This window comes from Cyprinus carpio, chromosome B13 (genome assembly GCF_018340385.1).
Source record: "Cyprinus carpio isolate SPL01 chromosome B13, ASM1834038v1, whole genome shotgun sequence".
Taxonomy (NCBI): domain Eukaryota; kingdom Metazoa; phylum Chordata; class Actinopteri; order Cypriniformes; family Cyprinidae; genus Cyprinus; species Cyprinus carpio.
Window position 1 is genome coordinate 28,842,869 of NC_056609.1, and position 23,270 is coordinate 28,866,138.

A 23,270-nucleotide genomic window follows, 5' to 3' on the forward strand; every position below is an offset into this window, starting at 1 on the left:
GCAGACATGAATGATTCCTTAAATCATGCAGCTTTGTTGAGAAGCGTAGTTATTTTTCTAAGTGAAAAATTTTTTGGCTTTGGCATTTGCAAACAGTAAGTTTTCTTCAGCAAATGCAAAGCTGTAGATTGTGATTTTTCTTTTTCTGTGAAGAATCTTTGAAGTCATTGAGTATAAATGAGCAACATGTTTGAACCCGCGTGCTTTTCCAGTGATCACACACATCAAAAGGTTTTTCTTTCTCTGCGGTCATAACGTCTGGAGCTTCTCCATTTATTCAGAGCATCCGAGTAAGAGATCAAACTGATGTGATGCTTTCTTTCTGTCAAGTAAATGGGCCCATTGTCTCCATGCAGAGCTGTAATTTTCTCTAATGAGGCCCTTGATATATGCTGCGTGTGTGGCACGGATGTGGCTAGACAAATTTATCATGCGTGGCACATGTGGTTTTTGCTCGTTTTGTAAATAAAAAGACTTCTGTTGATTTATTCGAACAAATGCACATCAACCCACTTTTTCAGCTTTACTCTGCTTACAAAACTAGTTCTGTTCTGAAAGTTTGTGAATGCTACTAAAACTAGTTTTCTGCTCTGATAGTTTGCAAATGCTTGATCATGAAATAATTAAAAGTTATTAATAATAATATTACTTAAAAAAAAAAAAACTAATTGAATTTCCAAAAAGTGGGGGAAAAAAATTATGACTGACTGTAAAGCATATTTACTTTTTTACATCACCTGGAAAATATTAGAATTTTAATTAAATGTTAAATTGAAAGATTATTATTATTATTATTATTATTATCATTTGTGTTATTATTATTGATTTGTTTTATTTATTTATAAGTTAATGTTGTTAAATTATTGTATACAATTCATTCAAGTATTATGATTCAATTTTATAACTCTTGAGTATGCCATGAGTATAGCCTTTGGTAGATAAATAGATAATAAATAAATATTACTTTAAAAATCTAAAGCTGTAGTAATAAATAAATAAATAAGTAAGTAAATTGATTCATATTTTGAAGACAGGCAAATGTTTCATTTTGTTGTTGAATTAAAATTCTAATAATATTATAATTATATCATTTTATTTTATTTGTATTTATTTTAATATTATTTTATTACTTATGTTTTGTTTTCATTGAGAAATTAAGCATATTTATGCAATTTTATTAATACTTTCAGTATTTATTTTCAAAATAATTTTTTGAGTATTTTGAGCTGTATTATTCTCACTGTTGTAATACATTAAAATGTACACTATTTCTTAAGTCAGCACATTAAATATATACTCATAATATAACATCTTTAAAAGTTGAAAAAATAATTTTTTTAATGCATTACAGTAATGAGAATGAGGTCTTGTGTCATTACGTAATGCGATTGCGTGGGGAAATGCAAATGAAAAATGCTAGCAACAAGTGAGCAAAAAGTTTTCTGTAATCATAAAGCCTTGTACCCTCAAACCAAAGCCTGATGATGAAGGCAAGCATCAAAGAGCAGAGAAAAGAGCATCCGACCACACGTTTTCATGAGTGCAGGTCACCGCCAATGACATCAGCGCTCATCTCAGAGGGGACTGTCGCATTTATTGACTGCATTAAAGCGCATATAATCCCACCTTCTGCCAGCCAGCATGTCTTTTATCATCATCTTGGGAGGGCATGATATCATCTAGCCCAGCGTCATCTTCCCGCCGCCGGATCATGTTCAGAGACGAGCAAAATATTTATTTAAACAAGAACCATCCGCACACCTCACTTATTTGATATGCAAGAGACTGCAGTCTGCCTGCGGTTTCTGGTCTTTTTTCTCTAATCTTCTTTATTCAAATATTTTTCTTTTACGTTTCTAAATAGTATTTAGACTAAGCCTAGTTGGAAGACTAATAAAACTTCAAAAGAGAAAGTAAAGCCTAACTAGATTTGCAATTTTCTAATTTATAAAAAAGAAAAAAAAAAGTGTTACTTTAAAGTGATTGCCTGGGTGTTGCTATGCTGTTGCTTGTGTGTTTATTATATAGTGGCTGTAGTTTATTTTTTAAATCTTCATTTTTTAAATCTTTTTAATGAGAAAATGAAGCCTATTTCAGCAATTTTATTAGCACCTTTTGAATTTATTTTTCATTTCTCCAAATTCAAAGTATTTGTTTGAATTATTTTTAAATTGAGTAATTTGAGTTAATGAGAGATTTGTATTTTATGACATGTTTATTTATTACATTTTTAGCTGTAATTTCCATTATTTTCAATGTCGTAAAACCTTAAAATTTGCACAGTATTTTTTAATTTAAGTCTGCTTATTTTAAATAAATGCTCATTATGTTTAAACCTTACAATTTAAATAATGCATCATACCCTTTTTTTTTCATCAAAGTAATATCATTACCCTAATGGGGATTTTGGGGGAAAATGCAAATGAGATACACAAGCAAAAAAAATAAATAAACCTTTTGCTTTTGCTAAGGTTTTGGGTGGTTGTTTGGCCATTGTTTATTATATTTTTAGGTTGATTTTGTGGAGTTATTTTGAATTATTTTTTTCTGAGTAATTTGAATTGTATTTTTGAGTTTGAATTTAATTTCAGAGTTTTCCTTTTTCACGATTTCAAATACAGTAGAAATTTATATATATATATACTGTACATATATATATATATATATATATATATATATATATATATAATATATATATATATACTGTATATATATATAATATATATATATTATTAAGTCAGCATATTTAAATACTCATGCTGTATAAAACCTTTACAGCTTAAACAATATATCATACTTTTTTTTTTTTTTTTTTTTTTTTTTGCATTGCAAACGAGATCTTTTGTCATTACTGTAACAACCCAAGAGATCCAAACGTTTTTACATATATTTAAACCATACATTTGAGGTCATATCTGGCCAACTTGCGTAAAATTAATAAAAAAAAATTAAATTGTATTTCAGTGATCTCATTCCAAAGTTTCCTTGAACCATTAATTTATTCTCTGTGCATGTGCCGATACAGTATATTTTTTGGCATGTTGCAGTATAATTTTTAACAGTCTTGCCTATGACCTGAAATATCAGAACAGCGGAGGCTTTTGAAGTGCGACATCATGTGAAATGCAGATCCAGCGTTTTCTAAACTCCACCCGTTTGCCTCGGGGCCCCTCCTCATGTATAGAATTATCTCTGATGTTCAAGCTGCATCACATTAAAGGCTGTGGTGTGGATGACTTCATCATGAAACCAGAGCCTTTTACGACCATGTCATACCAGGAGCGACGCAAGCATATGGCGCGCTGCCGAGTGACGGATCTGCTAAATGATAAACCTAAATCCTGAAATATGGTGAAATGCTAAACTATTTATGTTAAAACATCCTTCCTGGTTGTTTAATGAGGTTTAAAAGAATCTGGATGAAAGTTTGATTACCATAAGAGAAAAGAGCTCAGGAGTTTGCAACTGTTTCTCCAAAAATGCAAAGAGAAAAAGAAATTAAATATGTAAAATGTCGCAAGTGAATAAACTTGCAATTGTGAGTTAAAAAGTAAGAATTGCAGGGTATAAACTTGCAAATCTGGCTTTTCTCAAAGTTGCGAGTTTGTATATTGCAATTTACTTTTTCTCGCAATTCTGACTTTTTTTCTCACAATTCTGCCTTTTTTTCTCGCAGTTTGCAAGTTTGTATATTGTAATTGTATATTTTCTCAGAATAGAGATATAAACTCAGAATTGCAAGTTGCCAGTTCTGAGGGAAAAAAATACTATTTTCTTACAATTGTGTGTTTATATCTCGCAATTCTGACTCTATAACAGACAGTTTATATCTTACAAATCTGAGAAAAGTCAGAATTGTGAGTTTGTATTGCACAATTGTGAGGAAAAAAGTCAGAATTGTGAGAAGTTGCAATTACTTTTTTATTCAGTGGCGAAAATATCAAATATCAAAATTCCATATGAAACTCTTTTGGAGATGTTGAAAGTCTACTTTCCATTCTGCCTCATTGTCTTGGAGGAGCAGACATATTTTTTTTGCTCAGGTATTTTGTAAATTGTGCCCATCATGATTTTCTGCTTTCTCTGTTGTGATATTAATATTGCTTTCTCTCATTGCAGAATGCCTCATCATGGTTTCTTTTTTTCATCATGGTTTCATAATTTATGAAAACAATTGACAAAATGCATGGGGGAAAAAATGGCCTTCGGCCCACTGTTTCATTTTGTTTGGTTTCTGCTTTGGCTAAGAATTTTAATTTCAGTGCAACCCTACTCTACGTGGCTCCAGGGGGTTAATAAAGCCTGCGGATGTCGTAGGACGTAAGCATAGTGTGAGATCTGATGAGAATATGCTCACAAGAACCAAGTTTTGTTTACAGCAAAGGAAAACCAGTCTCCTCTTGGCTTATATCAAAATCCTCAATCATTTTAATTTAAAAAAACCTCATTTTGTTGATTCATGACCAGTGTTTTGTTTTGCTCTCTCCTCTGTGCGTCCACTTTCGTCACCGCGTTCACCTACATCCTACGACATCCGCTAGAATGCCATTCTTTTGTAAACGCATGTACAACGGTTTTGCGGAAGCTAGTGATTACAGTTTTAAAAGTTTTAAATATGGATATTTTTCTTATTCAAACACATCGAATCGCTTCAGAAGGACTTATTGACCCGCCGCAGCTGTGTGGAGCACTTTTTATGATGGATGGATGCACTTTATTGGACTTCAAAAAATCAACAGCCATTCACTGCCATTACAAAGCTCGGAAGAGCCAGGACATTTTTTTAATATATCTCTGATTATATTCATTTGAAAAAAGAAAGTCATATACATCTAGGATGGCTTGAGGGTGAGTAAATCATTAGGTAATTTTCTTTTTTTTGGTGAACTATCTGTTTAATATTAGTTTGAGGGGTAACAAATATTCTAAAACAACTTTCCTCTTTTACACACTTTCTTCTCCATCACGTCTGCTTTCTCACTCAATCACGTTGTTTTCTCTGCTGTTCAAATGTCAGCTCCACGCGCTGTCAATTGGTCAAAGGGCAGTCCTGAAAGCATCATTTGTTCAGAACACATGGCATTCCTGTGCTTAAATTAGCTTGTGCACTTTCACTGGGACGAAACCTGTCGAAACAACTGTTCCCAAGGCCCAGAACAAAGACGCAGGGAGAAAGTCCGAAGTGGTTCATTTGAGAGCAGACAGAGACGCGAGCGCAACGCCAGAAATCAGAAGCTGCCGAAAGCATAAACACCTCAGATGTTTTTGCATTTAATTGAAGCCAAGAACCTTTTTCTGGACAACATCTGAAGACCATCTTCGATTTTGGAATGTTCCGCTTGAAGGGAAGATTCCAAAAACATGCCGATCTGCTACTTTTAAATATTTACACTACGTTTAAAAGGTAAGCGCTTCTGTTTTGTGTTGTTGTGCTGCCTCACCCTGACCGAAAGGGTCACCCAGGGGTCTCCTGCCGTCTCCACCGCCCCGCTCTTATCGCCAGGCTCCTCTGTTCTCAGTCAGAGAGGAAGTTTTGACAGCCAGACTTTACAACCTCCTCTCCCCCCTGCCTGCGCTTTGCACATGCTCTGACAGAAACTCCGGTCCGGTGACTTCATCCCTCATTCACGAAAGCTTCCCCTCCTCCTCCTTCCCTCTCTCTCTCTCTCTCTCCGGCAGCATGCCAGCCGTTTTCCTCTTGCTGCGCTCTCTGGTTGTCAGTCTCTTCAGTAGCAGATTAGCAGGCTCTGCCGCGCAGCTCCTTCGCAGAAGCCTGACGGCGGCTGCTGGGCACCTCGGCACCGTGCTGCGCCACGTCTGGGAGCGGATCAGTTCCCAGGAGTCCAAGGAGGCCATCCTGGGCTGCGTCTTGTGCATTCTCAACATGCACAAAAAGGTGGACAACTAAATTCGAGAAGAACGAGTATAGCTAGGACTTTTTAATTTGTGATTTAGAACGAACCATGTCGGAGGGCATCGTGAGGAAAGTCCAGCCGTTCACCATCGGGACCAAACTCTCGGCGCCGGCCGTGCCAAAGTGCTCAGACTTTCCCGATGGTTTTCTTCCAATCGGACGTTCTCCGATAACTGCAAACTGAGGCACCTGAACGAACAGGTGTCTCTTTATCTCGGCCGTGACAGACACTGCGGACCTGCGGCGAAGCATCGGCGCGAAGAAACGTCCGACGACCACCTGAACCGAAACACAGTCTCCCCCTCGAACACTGCGTCCAGATCCATCCGTAAGATCACCATCTCCAGCCGAATGGAGGCTGCGAAAGACAGACTGACTCCAGGGATGGAGCTGAAGAAAATAAGAGCAAACTCTGAGAATATTAATAACAATAACAACATCCCATCCTCCAACACACAGCTGCCTAAAATAGTGGGTGTCAGCTGTGAGAATAAACCCAGCTCACAGTTCAAGGTAAGACATGCTTATTTTAATTCATTTGTAAAAACCTTAAGTCCAATCAAATATCCAATCGGAATGAAAGTAAATGAAAATATTTGTTGTTTTATGTGAAGCCATCATTGCCTTTTAATGCAGGCATACAAAGAGTATTAAGGTTGTTTGTATTAAGGTTATTAACAAATATGATCTATTTTTAATATTACGAATGTATAAGTAAAAAAAAAAAACTCAAAGGGTTGTTCGTTATTCATGATGAAATTAGCATTCATTTTATTTATGAAGTGCATAAAATGCTTCATAAGCAAGTGCTTTTTATAGATATAATAATGAAAGAATGTATGAATGAAAATATTTTTTATGTTTTTACTGTGCTTATTATTAATTTAATTTAATATTAAGACAAAAAATATAAATATAGATGTTTAAATTGATATGTGATTAGAAAAAATAATACGTTTATACATCTATACCATTTATAAATGTATCACACATGCCACTGAAGATTGAAATGTGACAGTAAATATATATATATATATATAAGGTTGTAAAATGTCATGTAAGTGGAGTAAACATTTAAACATAGCTATATCGAGTTAAACATGCTTACTTAAACTACTCAGGACATTAACATCATGTTACTGGAATAAAATGGCATGCCCTGGTATTGAGGAATCTTGTTTTTGGAGAATCCACATGTTGCTGTTGTTTAGTAAAAGCTTCCGTAATCAAAACATAATGAGATGGCATGGAAACGGCGATACACAAATACACTATTGTAGCCGATCTTATCCAGGCTGATGATGCCATCACTCTCTCAGCTTTAATATTAGTTCATGCGAGTCCACATGAACTGATAGGCATGAGCTGGAAAAGGCAGGAGATGAGTGCGGTCGTGTGCTCAGGATCTGTGTGGTTCAGATGATGTGTTTATTATGTAACGCTGCTCTTCCTGGAATCACTGCTCAAGTTCAAATGATGTCAGAGCTTCGGCTGAAAGGCTCCATTCTGTTAAAATCCACCTTCAGGATTCTGCGTGTGTTCACTCGGGTTTTGTTTCATGTCAGTGGGTCAGCAGGAGGAAAGCTTCTGTGTATTTATACTATACAATGTAGATCTAGAGTGGGGTCCAAAATCTAATACCACTAGTCGCAATGCTTCTATTTTTCTCATCTTTATTTCATTACAAATCATATGATTAGTATCAGTTTCAGTGAAAATGTTTGCAATTAACATGATTTTTTTTTTAGGATTTCTTAGTGTTTGTTTTGTTTTTAATATATTAATATAATAAAAAAGTGTATTAATACAATTAATATATAAATTAATTAATAAATGAATATAAAAATATTCTTAATGAATGTTTTTTTTTTTGTATGTTAGTGTGAACAGATAATCAGTTTTGGCCTTGAAAAGCAATACCACAGTATTGTCTGTCTCAGATAATGAATATTAATTAATGACAGCTCAATTTTTATGTCTTTGTTTAGGTGTTGCTGTGTAAAGATGGTGAAAAGCAGTGCAGTGGTGACAAAGAGAAATTAACTTCTTCTCCACAGGTAACTTTATGATTTACCAGATTAATCTTAATGACAATATTCTGAAGAAAAGAAAAAAAAAAGATAGTTTTCATCATTCAGATTCAGATTTGAGATGGTATTTGATTTTACATTTATGTGTTTAGTGGATACTTTTATCAAGAGCAGCTGAAAAACGAGCAAGCTGTTTTAGCTGCTTTTTTCATATTTATTTTCACCATACAGTTTTAAAAAAAGTCTTCTTTAAAGCATCAACCAAACTAACCAGCCCTGAGTTTAATCACATCAAACATCAGAAGCAAGAAATTTGGGAAATGTAAATTATTTTACAAGTACACAGATGATTGTTGTGGTGGTGGTAATGATGTAATTATTATAAAACTATTTCATTTTATTATAAAACAGTATAATAAATAAGCTTTTGGAAAATACTCTAATATATACAAAAATGTAATGCATTTCATGTTTATTTCCAAATACAAGTATTTGAAGTTTTTGAATTTGACTTTTTGAAATTTAAGTCCTCGAAAACCCTTGAAAACAGCCATATTTTCAAAAAGGTACTTGAATTTTTAAAGAGCAGTATATATGAAATAAGTGTTATTTTTTTCCTCTATAGAACAATATTTTAATGCAAAATTAACGATGCATGCACGTCTGATATAAATACAGAGCTGTTTCGCCTGGCTTTTAGCAGTGCACGAGATCTTGCGATATTACTCCTTGAGGTGAAAAGCTTGGGATATTAGTATAAGTTGTGTTTGTGGTAAAACTCTTGATAGTGCTTGCATTATATTGTTCGGTCTTATATTGCATGTGCTGTTCGTTTGGGTTTCATTTGACAACCCATATAAAGTCTGACGCGTTCTGTGTTGCGCTGTTATCATTTACAAGTGTGGAGCGCATCTACATCTCATGCTGTGAGTTTGTGTTGCTTAACATTTTTCTGATTTGTAGCGTAAATCATTTATAAACCTATGCCAACACAGGAGAATTCATCAACATATTTCTAAGTATGCGATTTGTTGTACATCACGATTTCAAAACAAAAGTTTAAACCCTGCTTTGAGTTTGCAGGTGGCCAAATATTAAAATTACATGAATTTAAACGTCCTTGGATCACGCTGTAAAGTGAAGCATCGCGAGGCAGTTAGTGCCCTCTGTAGGTATTTGTAATAATACATAATAAACTTAAGTTGGCTATGTTTATATTTTGTGCAGGCATATTAGATTATGTAGGCCTATTTTATCAGGTTTGTTAATAAAACCCATCAATTACTTTGTTTTTGATACTGTATTTGAACCAATATGATTACTTCCTTCTTAGGTTATAGATAAATAGTCATACTAAAGCCGTTTTTCACTTAGGTCATTTGTAATCTTAAAAAATATCAGATTACTCAATTGTCAAAATAATCAGTAGATTACTTGATTACCAAAATAATCATTAGTTACAGCCCTAGATTAGTTAAAATATTTCAAAATACAACTGCGTTGTTTTGATTTGTGTAATTGAAAGACAAATATTTTGTCATTAAAAAAAATCTATTAAAAATAGTATTAAAGTATTGTCTCATTCTAGTGAACCAAGTATCTGTATATCTCCTGAGCTAAGTGTATTGTCACACACAAGTGTTGATAAGTAGTGATATAGCTCATAATTTCCCAATTGTATGATACAGCTTTCATTCTTCAGGTCAATAATATTCATGAAATAAATAAATAAAATCAGTTTGAATAAGGAAAGCGATAACTTTGCCATAATATCCTTTCAATTAAAGCTGCCACAGTCATTGCATGCTTTTGTGCTGCACTTTATTTGTGCCATTTTGTTTAATTATTTATTAGAATTTTGAAAGATAATAACAATATTGTTTGATAAGTGAGATCTTCTGATTTTAGTCCTTAAAACCAAAAAGTAGTGCTGGAAAAGTCCTTGAAAGTCCTGGAATTTAATTTTGCAGTTTCAGTGTGTTTTGTTTGTTTCTTTGTTTTTTTAGTATCATTTAGAATTTATTATAGTTTTTAAAAAAATTGAATTAGTTTTATTTTTGTATTTTCCATATTCATTTAAATTAAAATTTGAGTACATTTTTGTTGTTTTTTTTATTTATTTTATTTTTTTTTACTTATATATAATTTTTTATTGGTTGTCATTGAAGTACATCAAGACAAACCACGTGAAAATTGAAATGTTTCTTTTGCAATGAGCTTATTTTCTTTTTGCTTTTTCTTTTTGCTTATTTTTATATATATATATATATATATATATATATATATAATTATATATATAGCTATATATAATAGTATATTATTTTAGTTTTAGTTAGCTATAATAATCCTGATTTGCAGTGCATCATGGGAGTTAGCGGCGACTGCTCTGCTTTTTTGCTGTGGTCCAATGTTAACAGCGACGTCTCTCATTTGTGAATTATGCGCATTGCAGTTCATTACTAGGTATTTGGGAATTAAAAATTTTATGCTATTGTTAAAAATCTGTTTTTCACTTCCAGAACATGACTGTTGCACTCTATACAGCCTTTAACACAGTAAGCCAGTGGTATTGTAACTATATCATCTCTCTGTTGGCCTGTCGGTTTGCAGATCTTGTACTTCTTGTTCCTCGAACACACGACTGACCCCAGACCTGTGTGCAGCAGAATTTAATTTTGACCGTGAATTCCCTCTTGAGTGGTTTGTGTTCAGCCATAGCCAGATGTATATAAGATAATGGGCTCTTGGAATATAGGAAGTGATGTCAGTGGCGCAGCAGGCCAAGCCTAAACGACTTATTATTTTAAGTGTTCAGTTGGGTTTTGCAGAGGAAAAAGCAGCGGTGAAACTTTTACAGCCATTTTGGGGTAATGTGAGTGGAGGCCCTTAAAAAGCGGACCGCCCTTTGATGAGACGGTGGCTGCGGTCGAGGCCACCTGCTCTGCGCACAGCCCTGTTGTTTGCGAGGCACGATGCCTGTGAAATAAATGTTTACTCGCGACATTAAGGGAAATCAGCACTCAAAACAAACCGATCGCAGCCTGAGCGCCTGCCTGCGGGCCAAGGCTTGAGTCATCTGCGATCGGGCGCCGCGCGAGTGTGACCAGGCCGAGCGGATCGGGAATCGTGTGGAAAACATGAGGTCATACAGGATGGGATGACACTCGGAATCACTGGACATGGATGGGACACACCAATCCACACTGAGTGATGGGATACCTCAGCATATGTGAGGCGTCTTTTTTTTTTATTTACTGCTGATTAATTTCTTTCTCACTGTTTTTGTCTTGATTTTCAGTAAAAGTATCTTAAATTGATATAAAATTACTAAAATGAAGCAAAATTGCTTTTGATGTTTGTTTAATTAAGTGTATTTTTGTTCAAACATTAAAAATTGATTTGTCTTGTAAATGTGGAGTATATAAACCATTTTTTGGTTTGCTTAAAACAAGAAAAATCAATATGGAAAAACATGTTCAGTGTCAAAAATTTTGCATCTTTGATCTTTTCAAAAAATTAAATAAAAAATATTGAATAAATATTTTTTAATTATATAAATACTGAATTAACTTTATAACTTGAATAACTTTAGAATTTAATTTATTTTTGATTTGTAATTTATACTTACAAAAAATAATATATTGAAAAATACACTGTAATATATACATATATTTTATTTTTTAAATATATATAAATATTCATTTAAAATACATTTATTTACAAATTTTTTTAGAAAATACAATATTCTATAATAAATATAACAAATACAATATAATGTGCTATTTTGTAACACTGCGATAATGTAGTTTTACATTTCTAATTTTGTTGTGTTTATATATTTATAGGTATTATTAATTTTTATTTCCACTGTAGTAGCTAAGTTATTTTAGTACATAAAGATACTTAATGAAAATGAGAAATAATTATTTTATTTTGAATTAATGTTTATTTTATTTCAAGTACCATTTTTATGATTTTTTAATTTTTTTTTGTGGTTTTAGTTAACTATAATAACCATTACATATATTTAATAATTATTAAGCTATACTAAGAATAAACAAATGAATGCATTACCATCTCAAGTAAATGTATCTTTCTTAAAGGATGTTTAATGATGAAAAACAAGATGATTTTTTTGCAGTGTAATGTTTTTGCAGTACAAACATGTGATCTCATCTTTTATTTATGATTGTGATGATGTGTTGATGTAATGGGCCGCCCTTTCCCAACATCGGCACAGATGTTTCCTGACTTTACTGAGTTTGTCAAATTTTTTGAGCACTTTAAATGTGTCCTCAGCATCCATTATCATCACCGGTTGTGCTGACTGTGGCTTTTGGTTATATAAGACTCTCTGGCACGAGTTTGCAATGGCTTTCTGTGTTGTAAACAGTGTCGTTATCTGTTAAAATGGACCATTTACACACTTTGTGCCACAAGCCAGCATTAGTTTCTGAGCCCGCTTGCAGATTTATATTCTGATTTGAACAGATTACTTTAAACTAGTAGTACTTTAGTTAACCAATGTGTTGATTCCTTTCTTATTCAAAGTGTTGTTGTGGTTGATAGGTCACATATTTAAGCATGAATGGTGCTGATGAGCTGCTCTTCCTCACTCGTAGTCATCGATGACGTAATCACTGTGGGAATTTACTTTGTGGTTTTGTGGTCCTGTGTTCCAGTGATCTGAAATGACCTTGTTTCTTGCCCGGATTTGTTTTGCAGCTCTTCCATTCTGTAAGCGTCTTACTCTCAATATAAGCTCACAATGACCTCACACAAGCTTCTCAGACCACCAGCACAGTGTTCAGATGTTTTAGCTTGTATATATTACCAGTTTTCCCCATGAATAGGTGATAATTTCTTTTTTTTATTTCTTTTTTTTCACACAGACCCAGATACTCAAAACCCAAGCAAGAAAGGATGTGGTGGACAGTCTGTCCTGCGAGCACAAGGACGTGTGCTTGGTTTCAAAAGTCTCACCGGTGCAAAATGAGCTCAGTTTTACCCATCAAAACGCCATCTTCAATAAGGAGATCACTCAGGTATGATCTCAGTACTCTGTCGGTGAAAATCAAGAGAGATTGCTTTAAAAGAATAGTTCACTGAACTAAATAAAAAATGAAACAGTTCAGCAGCACCATTTTATATGTTATTCATTTGGATTTTATGCATTTGGCAGATGACTTTATGGCATTCAAGTCAGGCAAGGCATTTGCTTAAAACAAGAAAAAAAATAAAACAATATGCCAACAACATGCAGTACAATTAGATGCACGAAACTTGTGCACTGACAGACTTTCACGTGCGCTTTGTGTTTGTTGTCCTAAATTTTACTTTTTGGATTTGAGAATTGAATAAATAAATAAATGGATTTAAATTGATTTAAACCGTTATTTTATATATATATATAATATATATATATATATATATATATATATATATATATATATATAATGTAAATTGTATTAAATATTATGTTTCTGGATAAAGGAAATTATTTTTTTCATTAAGATATATATATATATTTTTATTTTATTTTTATAACAGTTATATTATATTATAACAGTTTATTTTAACAATCACCAATATTGCAAAAATATTTTAAATCAGCTTGAATTGATAATTAAGAAGTGCAAATTATGCTAACGTGATATTAAAAAGAATTTTTAATAATATAAAAAATGCATGCTATAATAAAAGACATTTAAAATACAATTTAAGTAACATATTACTTTTTGTAACATTTTACAAAAATGAATATTGAAGGCAAAATGGTGTGAAAATGTATGTTTGCATAAAGAAATTAATACTTTTTTAAAGCCCGTTAAGATAATTTTTTTTTTTTACATTTTAACAATTTATTTTTAACAATACAAAATACTGCAATAATTATTTTAAATAAACAAAAATTGGTAATTAAGTAGAGCAAATTATACTAACAATTTAAATATAATTTTTAATAATATAAATACATCATATATATATTTATTTATTTACAAATCATCATTGGAGGGAAAATTATGTGAAAACAACAACAACAACAAAAAACTGCATTATTTTCTTTATGCAAAATTTCTTATTTAATTCTTCTTGGTCGAAATCAATCCTGGAAATGTTCGTTCAGTCATCATTCATTTTGCTTCAGCTTCACAGCTGAAATTTAGTCTTTGTTTTAATATTTGGAAACAACATTGCCTTTGTGGACCTTTGTGGAAAGGTGGACCTGTGTTTGGTCACTTTAGATTTTTTCCAGCCAAACTGAATGGGTTGAGTGGTTGCATTGCATCACTAATGTGGAAAATTACCCTTGCAGTTTACAGACAAAAAAGCAGTGTAGATAAAGGTGGAAAGTCCTTCTGACCCCGCTCAAACCCCTCTGTTTCTTTTCTTTCGCTCTTTTTGTCTGAAGTTGGAGAGCGGGCAGCACAGGGGAGTGGGAGGGAAGGGAACAGCCACAAGAGGAGCAATTATTTTAGGATGAGATCATTGTTTGGCCCTGTCTATTCACGCCTCTGGCCTTCTGAGACTAACCGAGGCGCTCGAGCGCTCGCGTTATCTCATCGCCACGCTCGTTCTGACATACAAGGACATTTTTCGGGGATATTTGCTTCGGGACGCAGCTGTTGCTCTCAGAAGCCCGTGTGACCCGTCAGATTTACTGAGCTGAAGTGAAGTGGGCAGTGCAGTGTTTTAGATGACAGACGAGCGTCAGGAACAGTAACACGTCGTTAATGTTAATAGGCTGTAGAAACGCTGCCATTCATTTAGGAAATGGCCTTTGGATGAATAATCGTGTTGGGCAAAGCCTGCAGCTCTTATGTGCGATTCGGTTGACTGATAGCACTGATGAATCTGTGTTAGTGTAGCATTAAAGAGTCAAGGATGTGGAAACTGGCCTGTGTTTCAGAAAGGTGAATTAAAGTCAACACATCCTCCAACGCTCTTTAGGATTGCCCCATCAAACCCTTTTGTATGGAGACAGATTAGTCTCAAATATAATTCACGCAAAAAACACGATTCACACATGCTTAGACAATTTCACATGCATGAAACCTAATTCACGTACACACAAAAAAAATTCACGTGCGTGAAAAAAAATATATATTCACAAAAAGCAATTCACATGCGCAAAATAAAATTATATATTTCATAAAATACATTTCACAAATGCAAAACACAATTCGTAGATATACAACTGTGCACAAAAACCTTTGAATGTTTAAAATGTACGAGTGTCTGAATGTACAAATCGTCATTTACTACGAATCCACTCGGATTTGTGTGTGTGTGTGTTTTTGAGACTTTCCTGGCAGAGCTCTCTTCCCACGTGGGTCTGTCGTACTCTTTAGCCAATCAGATGCGAGCTTAACCATTCAACCAATCATATCATAAGCCACCGAGAGTGCATTCAAGGAGCACAATTCTGCGCACCTTTGCGCCATATGGATTAATTAGAACGGAAATTAAGCCTTTACATCAGTAATCCCATAGACAGTAAAAGAAATGGACACAGCGACCCAATTGGAACTCAATTGAGACAAGTGAAGCCCATTTTTAGCGATTTTTAGAACTTCCGTTTCTGACGCGCAGACTCAAACTAAGCTTGATGACGTCAGCAACCTGTTTGACAGATGTAAATCTTCTAGTAGCTGTGCGTGCAAACTGCCATCGTTAATCTTGCGGAGACGGCGAGCTTGAGCGGGGAGTTCTTTGGCGTGAGAGTGAGCAGGAGTAAGTATTCCTGATTAATTTATTTTGTATAGTATTTTTAAAATGTAACGCCAGGGCTTCTATGGGCTTCTCTCTTGACGTCTCCCCGATTGCCTGGGAGCTTCTGAATGGACTCTCGGTGGCTTATGATATGATTGGTTGAATGGTAAGCTCGCATCTGATTGGCTAAAGAGTACGACAGACCCACGTAGGAAGAGAGCTCTGCCAGAAAGTCTCAAAAACACACACACACAAATCCGAGTGGATTCGTAGTAAAGGACGATTTGTACATTCAGACACTCGTACATTTTAAACATTCAAAGGTTTTTTTGTGCACAGTTGTAATCTACGAATTGTGTTTTGCATTTGTGAAATGTATTTTATGAATATATAATTTTATTTTGCGCATGTGAATTGCTTTTTGTGAATATATTTTTTTTTTCACGCACGTGAATTTTTTTTGTGTGTACGTGGATTAGGTTTCATGCATGTGAAATTGTTTACGCATGTGTGAATCGTGTTTTTTGCGTGAATTATATTTGAGATTAATCTGTCTCCATACTTTTGGGATTCACATAAAAATGGGTTAATTCTTTAACTTTGATCATTAAAAGAAATTAGATTTTTTTTTTTTTTTTTTAAGAAAATGTGAGCGTTTCCTGTTCAAAAGATTATTATTATTTTTTTTTTTTTTATTAATACATTTATTCAGCAAGGCTGCATTGAATTGATCAAAAGTGACAGTAAAGACATTTATAATGTTGAAAAAAAAAGATTTCTGTTTCAAATAAATTCTGTTCTTTTGACCTTCTATACATCAAAAAATATTGAAAAAAATAATCTGAAATGTTTCTTGAGCAGTAAACCCACATGATTTCTGAAGATCATGTGACTCTGAAAACTGGAGTAATGATGCTTGAAAATTCAGCTTTTCATCACAGAAATAAATTACATTTTCAAATATATTCAAATAGAAAACAGGTATTTTGAATGGTAATAATATTTTACATTTTTAATGATTTTACTGCATTTTTGATCAAATAAATGCAGACTTGGTGAGCAGAGTAAGTCTGTGGGATATTTTCCACCTGTTTTCTGATTAGTAATCAATCAGTACATATCTCATCAACAACACACATACTAGACTCAGGTATGAGGAAGAGTTTTCAATTTTAAATCGAACATTTAAGCAATTAAATAACCTGTTAAATATCAGTTTCACAGTACAGTTTCTGCTAATTTACTCAAAAAAGGAAGCTGTTAAATGTTGGTTTTGTGGTATATTTCTCATTAATTTAAAAAAATTCATTATGATTTACGTAATGTTATTTTTTGAAAAACTGACTATTGTTTTAAAGGGAAGCGGAAGAAACAAAGTATGAAGTCATGGGTTTCTCGTCACGGTGGGGTAGAAATGAGACGATTGAGTTGTTTACACAGGCTGCAAATATTGAAATACCTTTGAGCCTGTGGGAAACCATTAAAAAATAATGGCTAATCTTTGATTAGAAGTGACATCATATTATTTTTTATCCGCACTGTGAGATCTTGCCAACATCGTAGCGGGTTTGTTTTTCTTGCCCACTTGTGATGTGTATCTCCTGTGTGTTTTTGATGAGAGAAAGATTTGGATTTATACTGAAACTCTGAGACCATGATTAAAATGAAATGATAAATAAGTCAGGGTAGAATGTATTTTCATGACTTTAATTATGTTTAATTGATTGTTTTTTTATGTTTTATTAGTGTTGTTAGAATTTATTTTGATGTCTAAACTAAACTAAAATTCCTGAATTAACTGCAATAAAATAAACAATCTTAAGACTTTTTTATTCTATTTTTTATTTCATCAAATATTTTCCAAGACAAGATTTCTCATTTTAAGTTTAACTTGATGTATTAAAATGAAATAAAATTATATAAATAAATAAGATATATAATATAGTATATATATATATATATATATATATATATCTATATAAAATTTAAATAAATATAAATATAAATATATATATATATTTTTATATTATTATATATATATAGATATATATATAAATTTAAATTTAATATAGAATTTAAATTAATTTATTTTTTTAAAAGGGGAAAAATATAAATGACGAACACAACAAAATAACCAACTTCAACTACAATTCAAACTAAAAAGATAAAAACTGATTCGAAGTATTTTACATTAGTTTAACTTGATGTACAAATATAGCTAAAATGGAAGTAAAAATTAATAGAAAACTATACTGACATTTAAAAAATGTAAATATTATAAATGACAGAAAACACAAAATTACTAAAACTAACTACAATTAAAATAAATGGAAATTCAAATGCAAAATAATAAAACTAAAATAGAAAAATAAAAACTGATTAGAAATATTTTTAGCTTAACTTGATACACTAAAATAACTAAAATGGAAGTAAAAATTTGTATATAAAAATATAAATATTAAAAATGACAAAAAAATAAGAAAATTACTTAAACTTTAACTAAAATTAAAATAAATATTATATATTATATTAAAATATAAAAATAGGAACTGATTCATAATATAAATAAAAACTATAATGGTATCCAGATGAGATTTTAAAACATTAGTTGAAATGACTTGTATAGCCAATCTGATTGTACTTAAAATGCTTTTAAGTTAAAGGAGGTTTGAAACATTTTACAGTGCACATGATTTTATATTTTCTTAAAAAAGTAGGGGAAAAAAATTGTCAAACAAAAATAATAACAGACGTCTCAATCAATCAATCAGTCATGTCTGTCTGGGACGAATTATGAGGCGAGGTCTAATATTTTAATATGCCCAATAGCAACAGTGTAGCCAGCAGCACTAATAATTATCCTAAGCTGTCTCCTTACATTTAGCCCGATATGTTGGTTTTATTGGCTTTGGAGATCACATGCGTTTAGTCTTGCAGAAATGACAACTTCATTTAACAGTCCTTTGGTTTGTGCTGATGTGGGTGGGCTTTTTGAAGACCGCCAGTGGTCATACATTGTGTTCATACCAAATAAACACGTCCAGGACCTATCTGGACTCGGCCAGCTGGTTTCTGTTCACACAGTGCAAACATGGCCAGAAATGGTGCTTTCAAGACCTTACGCAACAATCTGTGAGCTCCAGCCAAAAGAAACCTTCACTGCTCATAACGTGATATCTGAGAAACGGTGAGCAATCTCCCGATGATGTTTCTGAAGTGATGTTCTGTAAGTCAAGACATAAGTAATCGCTATTTTCTTCAAAAACAAAAGTCACAGAGGAGCTACACTTTCCTTGGCGTGAAATGATAGACAGCGACTGTAACTTTCGCACATGTGCTGCTTTAAAATCTATTTGCTTAATATTGTGTTTCCAGAACGCATGCACTCAGAAAGCTAAGCGAGCGTAAAATGGGCCTTAAGTGTCTCAACATGTGTTCATGTTTCAAGCATTAACAATAAAATCCAAAGAAAAAACAAAAAAGGGTCCTCTGTGATGTGATCCAGCCTGAATAGTTCAGATATTGGTCATTTTGTAGAATTGCCATTTATTTTGAGCAGGTTTCTGTAGTAATATTTATTAGAGGTAGGAATATTCTCTTCCACCAGCTTCAAATCTTAATCCTGAAAGAAGTAAATATTTTATTGTATTTTATTTATTGCATTTTATTATGTAGTGTTTATTGCATTTATTGATATTCACTATTTTAGTTAGATATATTATATTATATTATATTATATTATATTATTATATTATATTATATTATATTGATATTATATTATATTATTATTAATATATTATTATATTTATTTGTCTAGTAATTAGTAATTTTGCCCCTTTTTTATGTCACAAATATCAAAAAATTCTTAAACCAAATACATTTACTTCAGTTTTTTTTTTTTTTTTTCAGTTTTTTTTTCTTACGTTCAGAATATACATCCGTCAGTGGGGCAATAAAAATAATCTTGTTTTAAATTTGGATAAGTATTATTTTTCTTACCCCTTTGGTGGCATATGTTTTCTTGTTTTAAGCATAAACTAACAAAAACAAAAAAAAGACTTGGTATCTTATTAATATTCATCATTTTCCTTCATTATTCTTCATATTTTGTTTCTCAAGTAAATGTTTCTTGATTCAAGGATGTTTAGATGGCTGCGTATTATAGTTATTATTATATTATATTTTATTATATTACCAGATTCACTTTTAATAATTACAAAAAAATAAAAAATATATGCACTAGAATTTTTTGTTTATTTTTGATGGATCTTTTGTTGACCAAGACTGCATTAAATTGATCAAAAATACAGTAAAAACAGTAATATAGTGAAATATTATTAAAATTTAATGCACCCAATTTTTAATATATTTAAGGTGTAATTTATTCCTGTAATGCAAAGCTGAATTTTTCAGCATCATTACTCTAGTCTTCAGTGTCAGTGATATAATGATTTACAGATGCTAATCCTTCAGAAATCATTCTAATATGCTGATTTGCTGCTCAAGAAACATTTCTTATGATTATCATTAATGTTGAAAACAGTTTTGCTACTTTATATTTTCTGTCATGCATTTTTGTCCACACTGATTTTTTTTAACCACGTATTTTCTTGTTTTCCATTAGAACTATTTATAACTTCTAAATCAAGATGCATTAGCTTGATAATTAATAACTTTTTCCTGTTCTTGTTTTCTGAAAAATGTACCGAAATAAAGTGTGTTTCTTGTTTTAAGCATAAAAGTTGCTTCGTTTTGATTCATTTTCATCATTTTCAGACTTAATATTGCTTCTCAAGTACATTTATCTTGGTTTAAGAATGTTTGTAGTGGAAAACGAGACAAAAGTACTAAATAAGACAATCATTTTTTGAAGTGAGCAGGATTCTTTGTTGAATAGAATGTTCAAAAGAACAGCATTGAAGTAGATCTCTTTTGTAACATTATGAATGTCTTTCCTGTTACTTTTGTGTTCTAAATCAGCCGCTTAAAAGGTTCCACTTCAGTTTGTAGGATCTTGACTTCGAAGTAAGTGTTATATGTTCGTGTCCTGCAGGCTGAGACGTGGATCAGAGTGAAGCTGCGAGACCTGAGGGACGCCAGTAACGTCCATAGAAGTCCTCTGACCGACTGGGAGGAACTTTCTCAAACCCTCCAGAGAGATTTGAAGGACTTCGAGAACACCGTCATTCAACTCCACCAGGTGAGGACAAACCGTCTTCATTAGGAGAGTAAAAGATTGATGAATCACCGTCAGGTTTCAACAGGTCCCTCAGCCAAAATCAACAAAAGAAGTTCTCCCTTTTGCAAATAAGCGGCAAAACATTTACAAATTGTTATGGTAACAATCATAACTTCTTTTTAATGCCGACTTGTCAAAACACAATTTTAACAGCTCAGCTTTGACGAGACCTGCAGAGCCTCAGAAAGCTTTTTGCGAGACGTCCAAAATCACACAAAATATCGAGTCACCCCATGTTTTTCTTTTCCCAGCACAGATGCTAAATTTGTCCTTTTCCCTTCATGTTGAAATAGTACATTGCAAATAATTAACCTCTCCTGACACACATCCCCGGTGGGTTGCAAAACCGGATCTCCTGTTAGCCTGAGACACGGAGAACGAGGACTTGGCCGGATTTCAAGCGCGCTGATATGATTAAGCTGTTGTTTTAGTGGGCCGTAGGTCTTTTGTTGCTCATGTAGCGCTGCTGAATGTTTGTGCAGATGGGAGAGCAATTAATGTGCAAGCTTAACCCGACGTCTGACCTGGTGAAGAAACAGCTGGCTCAGATCCGCGACCAATGGAACACGCTCAAACAGACGGCAGCCAATCAAATCAAGGCGATGGGCGGGGCTAAGACTCTCCAGGAGTTTAATAAGAAGGTGGACCGCCTGGAGGCGTGGATCAAAGAGAAGGTTAAACACACCACTAAACCTAGTTATACTAATTAACAGAGCCTTTTGATGGGGTTGTTTTTGGGTTAAGTCCTAAATTGATCATGTTAATGGATCTTAGTGGGTTGTATGGAGATATGTTGGTGATTGTGTGCTAGGATGAACCTCACAAAACCTGTCATGGTCACTTTTTAATTCACAGTGAAAAGACACTGCAAGAAAATTAAGCCTAGTTTTAGGCTCATTAAAATTTTTTGCATTATTATTATTTTTTGCACTGTGGCATTTTCATGACATTTTCCATAAAATTCTTATTCTGCATTCTTTAATGCATCCAGGTGCTTTATTTATTTATTTATTTTTGTAGCTTTTTTGTAATTCCTTTCATTTAAAAAAATAATAAAAAATTCTTTAAAAAGTAAAAATAGTAATGTAATACCGTAAACAAATACTGTAATATTTTTTTAAAATGTACAATTACAATTTATATTTCAGGGCTCCAAACTGCAACTAAAATGTTAATTTGCGCGGAGAGTGAAGTTTTAAAATGTTATTTTTTGGTGAGGTCTCCTCTGGATTTTACTGACCAAAAATATTTATGATGTATCTGATTATTTTATTTGTAATTAGGTCGGGTTTGGTTGGAGTCTGGGTATATATTCACATGTTATAACTTACATTTTTTTTGCATGTAATGCTTTTGTTCATAATTGTTTTGCGATCACATCTTTTGTTATGTTCACGTATTAAACTGAGACGATATGCATCAAAGATTTAGTGGAAAAAAAGAGTTTCAAACAGTCCTCATCTCTGCTGCACAGCATCGCTGTCACACACCTGCTAAACGCAGCTCAGCTGTGCAGCGCGAGAGAGAGAGAAAAGACGGAGACGTGCCGAAGTAAAAGTGCAGAAAAACAGCATCTATTTTATGCACAACTTGAATAAACTACAACAGGTAAAGCTGTCAGCTGTGTGGATATTGTTAATGAAGTTTTAAAAGTTTAGTAATAAATATCGTTTATAATCATTAATAATATGGCTTCTTCTTCACAAGATCTTAGTCTATGCTGTGTTATTTTTGTTGAGTTTAGTGGTGTAAAGTGTTAGTAGAAAGATTTTTTGTTTTTTGTTTTTTTTTAATAAAAGTAGTAGCTTTTTTATTATTACAAATTCATAACGAAATTCAAACAATAAACACAGTTTTGGTGCTCTTTAATGCGGCGTGCGCGGTCACCTTAGCATCTCAGTTCAAGGGCAAGTGAACCCATTTAATCTTTCTCTCTACTACTATAGTACATAATGAGCATGAATTAACATCAAAAGGTAGGCTATTTTATAAGAGAGCCTACAGGACAACTTGAACCATATAATAATAGTAAAATAAATAATACGCGTTTATTCTGTGGCACCTAAAATAATTGCTCCAGTGGCTCCTTACTCTATTTTTTTTTGTTTGGAGCCCTGTCTTTTAGATTAAATGTACCCTTTTTAAGGCAGTACAAAAAATACTACTATGATGTATGGGTGTGTGTGTGTGTGTGTGTGTGTGTGTGTGTGTGTATAAACTCTAAATATGTACATATAACATATATATATAATATAACATTATATGCATGTTTTATAAATATAAAAAAAAATATGCAAAATAAACGACACTACAATAAAATTTTATGAAATTTATTTTAGCATTTATGTTTTGAAACCTACTTTATTTATTAAAT

General features: G+C 32.8%; 2 protein-coding genes across 2 annotated transcripts in view; both read left to right on the plus strand.

The window, feature by feature from the left end:
* Window positions 1-4,905: 4,905 nt before the first annotated feature.
* LOC122139482 (protein myomixer-like) lies at window positions 4,906-5,957 on the plus strand. Its single transcript, XM_042737565.1, has one exon. It carries the CDS (start codon window positions 5,681-5,683, stop codon window positions 5,906-5,908), a length of 228 nt encoding a protein of 75 aa, XP_042593499.1. The 5' UTR covers window positions 4,906-5,680; the 3' UTR covers window positions 5,909-5,957.
* The window catches only part of LOC109096410 (spectrin beta chain, non-erythrocytic 5-like), a 37,891-nt gene continuing 20,577 nt past the window's right edge, over window positions 5,957-23,270 (plus strand). Inside the window, exons 1-5 of the mRNA XM_042737564.1 lie at window positions 5,957-6,427; window positions 7,903-7,971; window positions 12,837-12,989; window positions 20,711-20,857; window positions 21,379-21,570. Of these exons, the coding sequence (XP_042593498.1) occupies window positions 6,266-6,427; window positions 7,903-7,971; window positions 12,837-12,989; window positions 20,711-20,857; window positions 21,379-21,570 (723 nt within the window). The 5' untranslated portion in view covers window positions 5,957-6,265. The remainder of the gene's footprint in view (window positions 6,428-7,902; window positions 7,972-12,836; window positions 12,990-20,710; window positions 20,858-21,378; window positions 21,571-23,270) is intronic.